We start from the raw sequence: 13,303 nt of genomic DNA, 5'->3' as shown, positions 1-13,303 counted from the left end.
AATAAGTGGAATATTGGTTACTTGGGAGAAGCAGTAGTATGTGTTTCCAATATTTGGAATCAAATAGTCCTATGGCTACAGACCTGACCAAACAGAGTTTTGGGATGAAGAAACCAACAATAAGAAAAACTGAAAACTGTAATTGCTGTGGGTGATAAAGTGATATTGCTTGGGGTGGGGCAAGGAGACCTGAAGCATATGTCTTGCTAACACTTTCTCCTTTGCTAGCCCTGAGTCTTGGGCCCAAACTTCAAGTATGACATTATTTGAGTCCATTCTGCTGACTTTTTAATATGAATGGATGAAGGGTGATTTTTTTTTTTTTTTTTTTTTTTTAGCTTTTTTTAGCTTGAACTGCATGATGGTGGAAACAGCAGTTCTAGTATATTATAAGCAATCTAAAAGAGGTATTCAATATATTACATGAGGGCTGGGGAGATAGCTCAGTTGGTAGAGTGCTTGCCTTACAAGCACAAAGCCATGGGTTTGATCCCCAGCACCAAAAAAAAAAAAAAAAAAAAAATATATATATATATATATATATATATATATATATATCACACAAAAATATATATATATCACATAAAATTGTTGCTCATTTGTCATGAAGGTTCTTTCCAATGGTTTCTAACTTTCTTCAAATTGATTTTTTTCTCTAGCAAAATGGTCTAACAACACTCAGGAAACCCTGTTAACAATTTACTTGACTCCAGTTAAAACTATTTTTTTGGTGCTCTTGCTGGCACTTTTTTTCTCACTCCAGAGATATGCTGTTTTCCATGCATCTTTGTGCATTTTTCAAAAATTACCATTCCATTCAAAATTAACTAGAGTGTGACACACAGTCTTTTTAAAACAGAGATGCTCATGAAGAGTTAAAGGGATTGGCTTATTTTTGCAATACTGCAGCACATTTACTATGTGCCCTTCCTGGGTGCAGGGACTATAGAACTGAGCCACTCAGGCTCTTTGCCTTCATGAGACTTTCATTCTTTTGGGAAAGACAGACATCAAATAAATAATCATACAAATAAACATATATGATGAACTCTGAAAAGTGCTTAAAAGAGGAAAACATTTATATTCGTATTGTTCTGAGTACAAAAATATCTGTGGGAATAGGAACCTAGAATTAAACTTTTGAATTAAATAAATAATAACAATGTCTAAATTGTTTTTGTTTTTCTGTTTTTGTTTTTGTTTAGAAACTAAAAATAAGTACATGTAGTGGGAAATTATTCAATCTAGCAGAATATCTGAAAATAATTATAGCTGTTGTGAAGCTATTCTGATAAAATTTAAAAGCTCTTTTTAGAGGAATTTTATTTGGAATACATTACTTATTCAAATATTCTTTTTATTCTTAATGATTTTAAAATGCTACTGTAGAAGGAAAACATAAATTCATTTAAAGTTCATTTTCTTAATGTTATTTAACTTGATTAAATGTATAAGTCTAGTGAACAGAAATATAACTTCTGTTCATACTTGGTCATGGTTGCTAAACCTGAAAAGTTTCAAAGTAATTTGTATGTGCAAAAACTTTGCTCACTGCAGTCTTCCATCTTCTCCTAGGACCACCAGGGCTGAATTAGTTTAGCTATAATCATTATGTGACACCATTGTGTAGTTATGGCTGTAGGTACTAGATCACTGAACAGGAGGGCTTCCAATTGTATGTAGAATCTTGTTGCAGACCCTGGAATTTCCTATTCAATCAGAGGGTAGCCTGAACTAGTTTTTATAATCAAAGAACCATTCTGTGAGAACATGAGAAACAGCCCTGTGCTGTGGGAATGGTCTAAGAAAAGACTTGAACACTCTGATGGATATAGCTAGCATAGACTAACACACTGTGGACAAACTTATTTTGAGTCTTTATTCTCAAATTTATTAGGGCATCAACCAAAGTGTGGTTTTTATAGCTTTGTATTTTTTTGAGAAAAGTTTTATATATTCAGAAAAGAAAACAAAAATGTATGTTTTATTTTCTTTTGAATTTAAATAGCCTTGTACATTGTAGTTAACTGTCAGTTAACTTTTAGTGTCTCATAAGATCTTGTGCTTCAGGGTATAATCTATTCATCAATGTTTCTAGAAAATGAGCTCTCCTCCAGTGATGTGAATGGTGATTTCTATTTTTCTCTGAAGCATTAGGATAGCTTTGCTTAGTCAAGTGGACCAACTTTTTTAGTTCTTTTTCACAAATAGTTTTTAAAAATCTGAGAGAAAAATGAACAATTTTATTTTTAACTTTAACACCACATCCTATGTTCCTTTTTTTAGTGTGGCTGGTAAAGAAGATAACACAGACACTGACCAGGAGAAGAAAGAAGAGAAGGGTGTTTCAGAAAGAGAAAGCAATGATTTAGAAGTAGTAAGTGTGGAAGAATTAACTTATAAATTTTAATACCCAGATGAGGTTGCTCTTGATTGCTGATATTTATTTGTATGTAGAAAAGGAAGTGGTTATCTTGTGTTGAGGATTTCTTTTCTTCAGAAGTGTGAGTTCTTAACTATTGACAACTCTCAATCTGACGTGTTATAAAGGCATTGTGTGTGTGCAGATAGAAAATTATGAGAGATAAAGAACTTTTTGATTAAAGACAAAATTATTATATAATAACCTTGAAATCTTGGGATGGTTTTTGAACTGATGAAAAGTGACATTTTTGTGCCTCTATACGTTGTATTCCATCAGTTTCTATTAATGAGGCAATCAGTTTGCTATGCCAGTATTGTACTTTTAATGGTCACAAATCACATTTCAGGAAGAGAGTCAAGAAGTGAGTGATCATGAGGACGAGGAAGAGGAAGAAGAGGAGGAGGAAGATGACATTGAAGGGGGTGAAAGTTCTGATGAATCAGATTCTGATTCAGATGAAAAAGGTACTTCCTCTTTAGTGTGGTGGCAGTAATTCCTTTTGGGTGGTTATTTAAACCAGGATAGAAAACTCTTCCCAGTCTCTATTTCATCCTTGATGAAAGCAGCTTTTATGACTGCTGACCTACATAAACGCTACAAGTCTAAGCAAATGAGTTCCTTACCTTATTGGATTTAGTCACTGAGTAACGTCTATTTTTCTTTAGTACAGATAGTATCTGTTGTCCTGATCAATATGAACACACTATCTTGTTCACCTTTTTAGATTTTGTATTTAGGAAATTTTCCTAATAGCTGCCAAATGAATTCCTGTGTGTAGATGATGGTTGTTACATTCTTGTTTGATAAGTAGAATTATATTTTGTCTTATTTGCAGTATTTTTACTTTCTTTTTTTTTTAAATAGCCAATTATCAAGCAGACTTAGCAAACATTACATGTGAAATTGCAATTAAGCAAAAGCTGATTGATGAACTAGAAAACAGCCAGAAAAGACTGCAGACACTGAAAAGGCAGTATGAAGAGAAGCTAATGATGCTACAACATAAAATCCGCGATACTCAGCTTGAAAGAGACCAGGTGCTTCAAAACTTGGGTAAGAATTATATTTAATGCAGATGAAAGAGAAACTAAATCATCAGAATGGGAATTTATGTTCTTATACTTGAAAAGAAAATAGAATTTACATTGTTTTGCAAGTCAAAGTTTGTATTTTTTAATTTAAAAATTATATTTTACCCATAATCATTTGTTTTTAATGTTAATTTCTCATTATATTAAAAACTTATTTGTTTTTATTTTTTATGATGATATCTGTCTATGGTGTTTATTTTATTCAAAGTGTGGTTAATTGAATATCTTGATTTAATATTAGGAAATTTAAAAATATTACCTCAATAATTATTAAACAGGTTGAATAGATAATAAAAGAGTAAATGATAGGAAGATCCCCTGTTGTCCTGAGGTGTACATGTTTGGGAGGTATTTCTTCTCTAGGGTCATAAGTTGTAAGTTTATGAAATAAAGCATGACTCACAGAAACAAATACAAATATCCTTTGATGATTTAGGCTCAGTGGAATCTTACTCAGAAGAAAAAGCAAAAAAAGTTAAGTCCGAATATGAAAAAAAGCTCCAAGCCATGAATAAACAATTGCAGAGACTTCAGACAGCTCAAAAAGAGCATGCAAGGTTGCTTAAAAATCAGTCCCAGTATGAAAAGCAATTGAAGAAACTGCAGCAGGATGTGATGGAAATGAAAAAAACAAAGGTATAGATTATGTTTTCCATTAGAGTTTGATGTTAAGGATGCTTGTGTCACTTGGGACAAAGAAATTGTTGTGGTCTTTCCGTATTCCATAAAAAGTAACCCAGTCTTACAAATGCTGCACTTCTCTTTAGCAATTAGAAATTGTTTCCAATAGTCATTCCTCATCATAGCCTTGTCCAGAGTAACTGAAAATCATGTGGGTCAATAGAGCTTTGCAGACTTTGAAGGATATTTCTCATAAACCTCTTGTACAAGGTAAACAAAAAAGCAAAAATATTTCAGACATGCAAAGCATTTGATAGCATAATAAACATGACATCCATTATCTAGTTCAAAATATTATGAACAAACAGACAGTATGCCTCCTGTGTATCCCTTCCTAATCATATTCCCCATTCCCCAAGAGGAAACAATTGTCTTGAATTTAGTGTTTATGATTCTCATGCATGGAAAAGTACACATTTTCTTCACCTGACCAAAGGGACTGTGAATCCTGATCTTTTATCTGTTTAGTTTGTAGGATTGTTTTTTCATTTCATTTCTGGTCTGAAAATTAACGTAATTTCATTAAAATACCTCACATGGAAATGATTGAGGAAGTAGTTAGATCATAATGTTGTGTAGCTTATAATACCAACAACAATAGTAGCTGAAAAATTTTAGGTGCTTACTATTCATTAGACCCTCTTATGAACATCATTGAATTCTAACATTAGTCTAGTGCTGTGGAAGTAGTATTTCCACTTCATAGATGAGAAAACCAAACTTGTTCAAGGACTACTGATAATTATCAAAATCTCATGTGGGTTACAGAACAACTTAACATTGAATATGGAAAGCATAGAGTACTAAGCAGCTTGGCAGAGATGTATAGAAATTACAAAAGTAAATGTTCACCTTTTTTTTTTTTTCATGGATTCTTGGTAAATTCACTTATTTTTTTTATTGTAAACAAATGGGATACATGTTGTTTCTCTGTACATGGAGTAAAGGCATACCATTTATGTAATCATAAATTTACATAGGGTAATGTTATGTGGGGAAAAAGGTAAAACAGTTCACTTTCTTAAACGTGCAGCATAAACCTATGTTCAGAATTTTAGGAACTTATTTCCATGCATGCATTGATTTAGTGAATATCATGAGAGGATATTTCCAAGAGATCTATATCCCTAATTTTAGGTTCGCCTAATGAAACAAATGAAAGAAGAACAAGAGAAAGCTAGGCTGACAGAATCTAGAAGAAACAGAGAGATTGCTCAGTTGAAAAAGGATCAACGTAAAAGAGATGTGAGTCCACTTTAACTGTTAATTATGTAAGAATATTCTATGTTGAATAAGATTGTTTAATAAATAGAGGAAGTATCTCTAACTTTATTAAGTGTAGGTTAAGAACACTAAACATTCATTTTATTAGATTACATTTATTGTAATATGTGTATTATAGTAATTCAATACAAAAGCTTATGAAAAAACAAATATTATAAGTTTTATTCGAGGGTTACTTCTTAGATAATGAAATTATGTTGACAAAGAATGACAGGTTATCTCCAGGGAGATCAAGGAGCTGATTTCCATATTATGTAGATTAGCAATTTCAGGATGTTCCAGGGACAGTCTGATCACCAGTGATTCTACATGTGTTCCTGGAATAATAATCATTTCTCACCAGAAGAGGCTTTCCTATGAACTGTAAAACTTTTCATATCCTTTGACTCAAGAATTCTATTCCCATGAATTCAGACTGAAAAACAGAGATCTAAAATCAGAAAAATTAACATATGTTCAAGTATTTACATTAGGATCATTTGTAATTATGAAAAAAGTGAAAACAGCAATGTTGCTTGGCAGTAGGGGGAATGGTTTAATGAATGTTTAATGTATTGTTATCCATTCATTAAAAATCAGAATTTGGAAACAATATATTTATAGGAAAAAGATTATAATTTAATATTAAGTGTAAGGTAGCATTTAATATATGTATGCTTGATTGCAATGAGGGAAGAAATTGGTAGATACATACAATGAGTGAACTGTGGTTGTATTGAGGTTATAGATCATGTTTGATTCTTCTTGTCAAACCTTTGGTAATATCATTATTTCTTTAGAATGAAAAATGATATTTATGATTTCTTTAGAATGAAAATTATATTTCTGATTTTTTTTTTCCTAAAATAAGAGCCTCTCCCATTGCTCCTTTTTTCTTGCTTATTTTTTCTTTTTGACTCCTCCCTGGGAAATAAATAAGGTTATACAGCATATTTTAGAAAATAGAAACCTACTTTGTTATTGAAAGAAGAAACTTAAGGAGATAGAGTGGAGAGAGTTATTACAAAGAAAAGTTGATATTTTAGTCAGATGACTCATATTTATGACTATATTTATTTTGTTTTTCCTCAGTATATCAACATGTTTTAATAATCATTGTATTTGTCACACTCAATTCCTGGCATTTTAAATTTTGTTTATACAATTTGTTCCTACTGAAATCAAGTAAAAGTATATTCTAACATATTTTCTATTTTTTTCTGCAACTTACTTAGTGATATAATTCACATATCATAAAATTCAGCACGTTAAAGTGTACAGTTCAAGTTTTTAGAATATTCACAAAATTGTGCAATAATCACAAATTCCAGAACTTTTTTTTTTTTTTAACTTCAGAAAGAAATCCCATATCCATTAACAGTCACTTCCCATTGCCCTTAGGCGCTGACAACCTCTAATCTACGTTTTGTCTGTATGGATTTGCCTATTCTACTCATATCAATGGAATCCTATCATATGTAACACTCCCCCTTCTTTGTGGAAGTGAGGATAGAATCCTGGACCTCACACATGCTGGGCAAGTGCTCTACTGCAAAGCTACATCCCCAGCTCCATATGTGACCTTTTGTATCTGGTTTCCTTCATTTAGCATGATGTTTTGAAAGTTCACCTTGTTGTAGCATGTAGCAGTGCTTCATTCCTTTTCATTGCTATATGAATATAGCACAGTTTTCATCCATTCACCAGTTGATGGACACTTGGGGTGTCTTCCACTTTTTAAATTTTTATTTTGGTTTTAATGAAAACTTCTGGATGATAAGAATATTAAAAAAATGCCATTTATCCCTTTAATCATTTGAGATACATAAGTACCAATATGAAACAATTATCTCCTGGGGTGGAAAATTTGAATCTTAACCATAACATATGATACCTGTATACTGTTTTAAAGATATAAGCCTGACTAGCCACATAGAAACTAACACTCAGACTTCCTCTCCCATTTATTTGTTGCTTTGTGTGTACATTGAACCCCTTTCTAAATTGTTCCTTGTCATGTTCATCTTTCATCCCTTAGAAAACCAAGTGTGATGCTCATTTCCTATGCAAAAATATGAATAAACTTGAGATTTGGTTTTTAATAGGGAGAAATTTAATGTAGAAATAAGTTCCAAACTATATGTTAATTTTAGTTTTTGATAGTTCATAAATTTAAAATATTTTTCTGTACTAGGGATTGAACCCAGAGCACACACATGCTAGGCAAGTGTTTTATTGCTGAACCACATCCCTAGCCCTAAAAAATATTTTAAAGCTTTTTTTTTCTTTGTCAGTTATCCTGGTAGGCAAAGTAGATATGGCAGTGATGAGATAGAATCCTTTCCCAAAGAATTTTCTTCTGAGAAGAAAAAATACTTATAAACATGAAGTGAATGATCTGTTTGGATTTGAGATACAAACATGAGGGGGTTTGTAATATAAGAGAATTTAAGTGCTAGAAGGGATGCTTTTCATCAGGTCCAATTCCTAAGCTTTGTCAGTGATCACAGAGTTGAATAAATGATAGAACCAGAACTAGTACCTATGTTCTTTTCTAGGCCAGAATTCTTTCCTAAATTATGTCTGTATAGAATAATCTATAGTTACCTTTATTGTCTAAAGTACCTAGAAACAAATTGCTAGTTATCTTTATTATCTAACGTACTTAAAACCAAGGTGGTAGTCAATACTGACATGTTTTATTGTCCATTTACTTTACTCATCATAATAAAATTCCAAAGTTACTATAAAGTGCCAATACAATCAATATGTCTTCCAATATTTAAGTTTATAATCACTATATATAGTAAGATGACTCTATTGAAAATGTTTTGTTTCTTCCTGCTCACGCCTCAGTCAGCAATTCAAACAAAATATCTTACAAAAAATGTGAGATGTATTCATAAAGTTTTTAGAAAAGTACTTGCACATAGAGACACTATAGTGTTTGTTAAATAGAAGTATGTGGCACAGAGACAACTTCAATTTTTAGGCAGGGATGGGTATATGTTTATGTTTGTTGGAATAAAAGAGCCATATCTATAGTAATGGATACAAGGTTATTAACTCAGATTCTGCTAATAACTCTGGAGGTTTCCAGGGACTTGGGGAGATATGTTAGTGTGGGAATAAGAAGTATCATATCTTTCAGTTTAATATTTCAATGTATTCAATATTATCTTATAGCATCAGCTTAGACTTCTGGAAGCCCAAAAAAGAAACCAAGAGGTGGTTCTTCGTCGCAAAACTGAAGAGGTACAGTAAAAAAATTCACCATTTGAAGGAAACATTGTGACTTTGAGATAAATGATGTATTTCTATAGCTTGAGAGACTGAGACAAGTCCTGTGCCATTTTAGGTTACAGCTCTTCGTCGGCAAGTGAGGCCCATGTCAGACAAAGTGGCTGGGAAAGTCATTCGGAAGCTGAGCTCCTCTGATGCCCCTGTTCAGGACACAGGTTCCAGTGCAGCTGCTGTGGAAACAGATCCATCAAGGGCAGGCACCCAGCAGAAAATGAGAATTCCTGTGGCAAGAGTCCAGGCCTTACCAACACCCACAACAAATGGAACCAGGTTCAAATGATTCTTCTTTTGCTCCTGACATAATCTTTGTGGCCATTTATACTGAATGCTGTGCATGAATTAAACAAATCTTATTTTTGGCAGATGTACAATCATGTAAATGCATAGTAATTATATTTGTCTGTCTTTATATGATTATAGAAAAAAATATCAGAGGAAAGGACTGAGTGGCCGAGTGTTTACTTCCAAGACAGCCCGCATGAAGTGGCAGCTCCTAGAGCGCAGGGTGACTGACATCATCATGCAGAAAATGACTATTTCCAACATGGAGGCCGACATGGACAGACTCCTCAAGGTACAGAAAGTAGAAACTAGACATGCTCCAGTTAGTCAACTGTTAATTTTATTCTTCCAAATTTGTTTCCTGGGTACATTTAAGTTTTTTGTTTTGTTTTGTTTTGTTGTTTGTTCTGTGTATGAATAAATAAACATCATTTCTTAAAATCCAACCTGTTTTTTCAATAGCAACGGGAAGAACTTACAAAAAGACGAGAGAAACTTTCAAAAAGAAGAGAGAAGATAGTTAAGGAGAATGGAGAGGGAGATAAAAATGTGGTTAACATCAATGAAGAGATGGAGTCACTGACTGCTAACATAGATTATATCAATGACAGTATTTCTGATTGTCAAGCCAACATTATGCAGATGGAAGAAGCAAAGGTTTGTAATTTAGAAGATGTTGAATGGCTTAATGAACAATGTTTTTGTATTCTTTATCTTTAAAAGCACTTTGAATTTTTAAAGGAAGGAATTTCCTATTTATTGGTTTAATTTCATTCTCAGATTTTATACATAAACCACTCCTTGCCTGCTCTCCCAATTTCTTTGCTGATTTTGTGATACGGTTTCTTGTTTGTGCAGCGTGTAATCTTTTATAATATCCTGCCTTGAATTCTTAACTGCTCATATGTATCTTATCAGCTAGACAATATATTTCTTGGTGCAGGGATCAGATGTTATATTTTTCTGAGGAGTCTCACTGATTAGTCCAATACTATCAAATCAATACAACAGGATTTTGACTTCAGTTTATATATATGATCCATGTCAAAGTAATAGTCAAAATATGCTGGTTTGATGTAGGAAGAAGGTGAGACTTTGGATGTCACTGCAGTCATTAATGCTTGCACACTTACAGAAGCCCGATACCTGCTAGATCACTTCTTGTCGATGGGCATCAATAAGGTAAGATTTAGCTACCCTATTACTGACACATAAGGCTTGACCCATTCATTGTAGCAGCATTGCTTATCTCTTCAGTAACCCTTCTCTTTGTAATAAAGAAGGACATTATTTTTTAAGAAAATTATTGAATTATAATTATGCATAATAGTGGAATTTGTTGTTACATGTTCATATAGGAAGCACTTTTAAAACTTTTTTTAGAGTTAAGAAAATAAGCAATACTTAAATCAATTTCATTAGCTTGTCACCTATTATATTTGTCTTTTAGAACAAATAAACAAATTAAAGAAGATTTAATACCAATTTTACTTTACCACAGGAAAAAAGTTCTCAGGGTGAACAAATTTGATATTATAACTACTTAGTATTGATTCTTTATAGCTGGCAGGAAACTCAGACAAAAGAAACAGTCATGTAGAGCATGTCTAATTGGTTACCAGTAAAGATGATTATGACTTCTGACTCATTTTTTACTGGGACTGTTTTAGACCCTTTATGTTATGTTTTCTCACTTTTCACAGTGTGCCAGAAAGTAGGTATTCTTCAGATCATTTTACACATGAGGAGACTGAGAATCAGGAGGTTCACCTCCTGGACAGGTAAACTTGCCCAAATCACCAAGCTAGTCAGTGGAGAGGTGAGGTTGCTTCAAGGGATGTCTGATGTCAAAGTCCATGTATCATAAGAATTTGCTATTTGATGCTGATCTTTAGTGGTAGATTCTGTTTTGTGTGAGTCAAGATCATTGGTTTTTGTTGCAGGGTCTTCAGGCTGCCCAGAAAGAGGCTCAAATTAAAGTTCTTGAAGGTCGACTCAAACAAACTGAAATAACCAGTGCTACACAAAACCAACTCTTATTTCATATGTTGAAAGAGAAAGCAGAATTAAATCCTGAGCTAGATGCTTTACTAGGCCATGCTTTACAAGGTAATTTGGACTAAATTTTAGTTAAATGGTTGCATGGTAGCTTTGCTCTTTGAACATGCTATACTATATCTCTTTCCTTTATGGCTTGACTGAATAGATGCTATACTTACTTATGCTCTTAATAACTATTCTGCTTTAATTTGCATGTGTTTATAAATTTTGGGGGAATTATTGTTTTTCCAAGAAGTGATTGCCAACTTAAAAAGGCTTATTAACTTTATTATACAATTAGTTTTTATGGATAAAGAAGACCAACCAAGTTTCTGAATTGGTTATTTAAATTACTTAAAAGATTAACTAAGTTTCATTACTTTATTCTGCATATCTAACTGCCCTAAAGTTAAATTCATGTTTGCTATGGCATCTATTCTACATATCTTATAAATGGTACATAATCTTGTTTTATGTGAGAGTTCTTAACATTGGATCTGTTTTGATTGGAGTATTGCTTTTTGTTTCCTTTTTGCTGTTATTTGCACAGATCTAGATAGCGTACCATTCGGTAAGTATGTTTAGCTTTCTATGTACCCTGCAGCTGCATGAATTACTAATTGTTCATGTACACTAATTGTGGTACATCTTATTGTTAGAGTTTTTATTGGCAGTCAACTGGTGTTGCATGATCTTTTTTGAAATATATCCTTGACCACAAACATACTAAGTCGTTTGTCTTTATTAAACATTCCTGATTTTAAAACTCTTAAATGTTTAAAGAAATATGCTTTACTTGTCTCTTTTATTATTTGAGCTCCAGTTATAGCTCTAGTTTCAGAAACCCTCTTGACTTCTTTCTCTTTCTTGTAGGAAAACATGAGATATATATTTCTTTTAAATTTTTAAGTACATCTGTTAACATCTATTGTTTTAACCTCATAAATAACTTTGTTTTGCATAAGTCTTTGGTATATATTTGCTATATTCTTAACTATTCTTTATTTTTATAAAATTAGTCACACATTTTTAATATTAAAATGTGAATAAAACTCTTCAAGGACTTTATTTCAGCAAGGTGATGCCATATTTATAATCATAAGCATATTTTCAAGTTAGAATGTACAGTAGGGATTATTGAGTACAGAGGTTCCAACATCCACAAGAATTGTACCCACCTGATGGTAACATCTCTGCTTCCTTTTAATGATGATATATATGTAGGATCAGGAATATTGGGGAAATTTTATTACTGGTGGTATGTCTGAATGATTATCTTGGGGTAGTTTTTATTTGCCTAAAATTATTAAAAACTCTGATCATGATCTTTTTCTTAATTACATAACTGTTATGTTTTCTAAATATCTGTATTTAAAGGAGAGGAAAATAACTGAAAGATTAAATGTAATTACCTCCCTTTGTTGTTAGAATAAACATAGTCTAGTAATCTGTATTTATTTTATATGAAGTCACACAAATAAAATACACGATCTATTTGATTCATACACTGCATGTTAACATCAAAATAATATTCCTTGAGATCAGTGAGATCAACTACATAATAGAATATGTCAGAAAAGCTAATGAGTTACTCAAGCTATGACAGGGACAGGGACAAGACCATCGAGGCCCAATTAGGAGTGATTAAAAGAACCATGTTAGGCCACGCAGGTACCTGCCATTAAATCAGCATTCTTGCCATTTTATGTGTTATAAAGCAGATGTCATCCCCTCTCCCTTCTCCTCTCCTCTCCTTCCTTCCTCCTCTTCTCCCCCTTCTCTCCCTTCCTCTTCTTTCTCCTTTCTTCTTCTCTTTCTCATGTTTTTTCTCTCCTTCCCTCTTCCTGACCTTCTTCCTTCTTTTTCCCTCTTCCTCCTCCTCTTTCTTTTTGTTCTTCTTTGTTTCTCACACTTATAATAATATATGATCTCTTTTAGCTTGGAAGAAAAATTCTTTGATGTCCTTTTGTGCAGAATAACACTAAACTATTAACTTGATGAGCAGTGTTCCTTTTCACATCTGTCAAGTCACTTTTAATTGTAGTGTGAGGAGGGGTCAGAACAGAGTGCAAGCCCATTCAGCTGATATTACCTGTGACTCATGGCAGAGTATAGAGATTGGGGATATAATCTAGACTAGAGGAACTGAAGGAAAAGCATAGAAGGAGAAAAGAAATGGAAGTTGCCACAGTCATTGAAACATTGATTTAAAAAGAAA

At 32.8% G+C, this 13,303-nt stretch overlaps 1 protein-coding gene across 14 annotated transcripts in view; it reads left to right on the top strand.

The window, feature by feature from the left end:
* Window positions 1-13,303, top strand: part of KIF21A (kinesin family member 21A) — a 151,032-nt gene that overhangs the window by 99,479 nt on the left and 38,250 nt on the right. For 11 of the 14 annotated variants that reach the window (XM_079139274.1, XM_079139272.1, XM_079139261.1 and 8 more), the window contains 12 exons: window positions 2,287-2,377; window positions 2,772-2,889; window positions 3,290-3,478; window positions 3,953-4,152; window positions 5,335-5,442; window positions 8,647-8,715; window positions 8,819-9,033; window positions 9,184-9,337; window positions 9,508-9,702; window positions 10,126-10,227; window positions 10,989-11,154; window positions 11,636-11,656. In XM_079139274.1, coding sequence (XP_078995400.1) covers window positions 2,287-2,377; window positions 2,772-2,889; window positions 3,290-3,478; window positions 3,953-4,152; window positions 5,335-5,442; window positions 8,647-8,715; window positions 8,819-9,033; window positions 9,184-9,337; window positions 9,508-9,702; window positions 10,126-10,227; window positions 10,989-11,154; window positions 11,636-11,656 — 1,628 coding nt within the window. The remainder of the gene's footprint in view (window positions 1-2,286; window positions 2,378-2,771; window positions 2,890-3,289; window positions 3,479-3,952; window positions 4,153-5,334; window positions 5,443-8,646; window positions 8,716-8,818; window positions 9,034-9,183; window positions 9,338-9,507; window positions 9,703-10,125; window positions 10,228-10,988; window positions 11,155-11,635; window positions 11,657-13,303) is intronic. The other 3 variants (XM_079139267.1, XM_079139271.1, XM_079139270.1) reach the window with 1 other exon arrangement.

The sequence above is a fragment of the Sciurus vulgaris genome, assembly GCF_902686455.1.
Source record: "Sciurus vulgaris genome assembly, chromosome: 5".
Classification (NCBI taxonomy): domain Eukaryota; kingdom Metazoa; phylum Chordata; class Mammalia; order Rodentia; family Sciuridae; genus Sciurus; species Sciurus vulgaris.
Note: the sequence above shows the minus strand (reverse complement) of the source record. Positions and strands in the feature narration are given on the sequence as shown.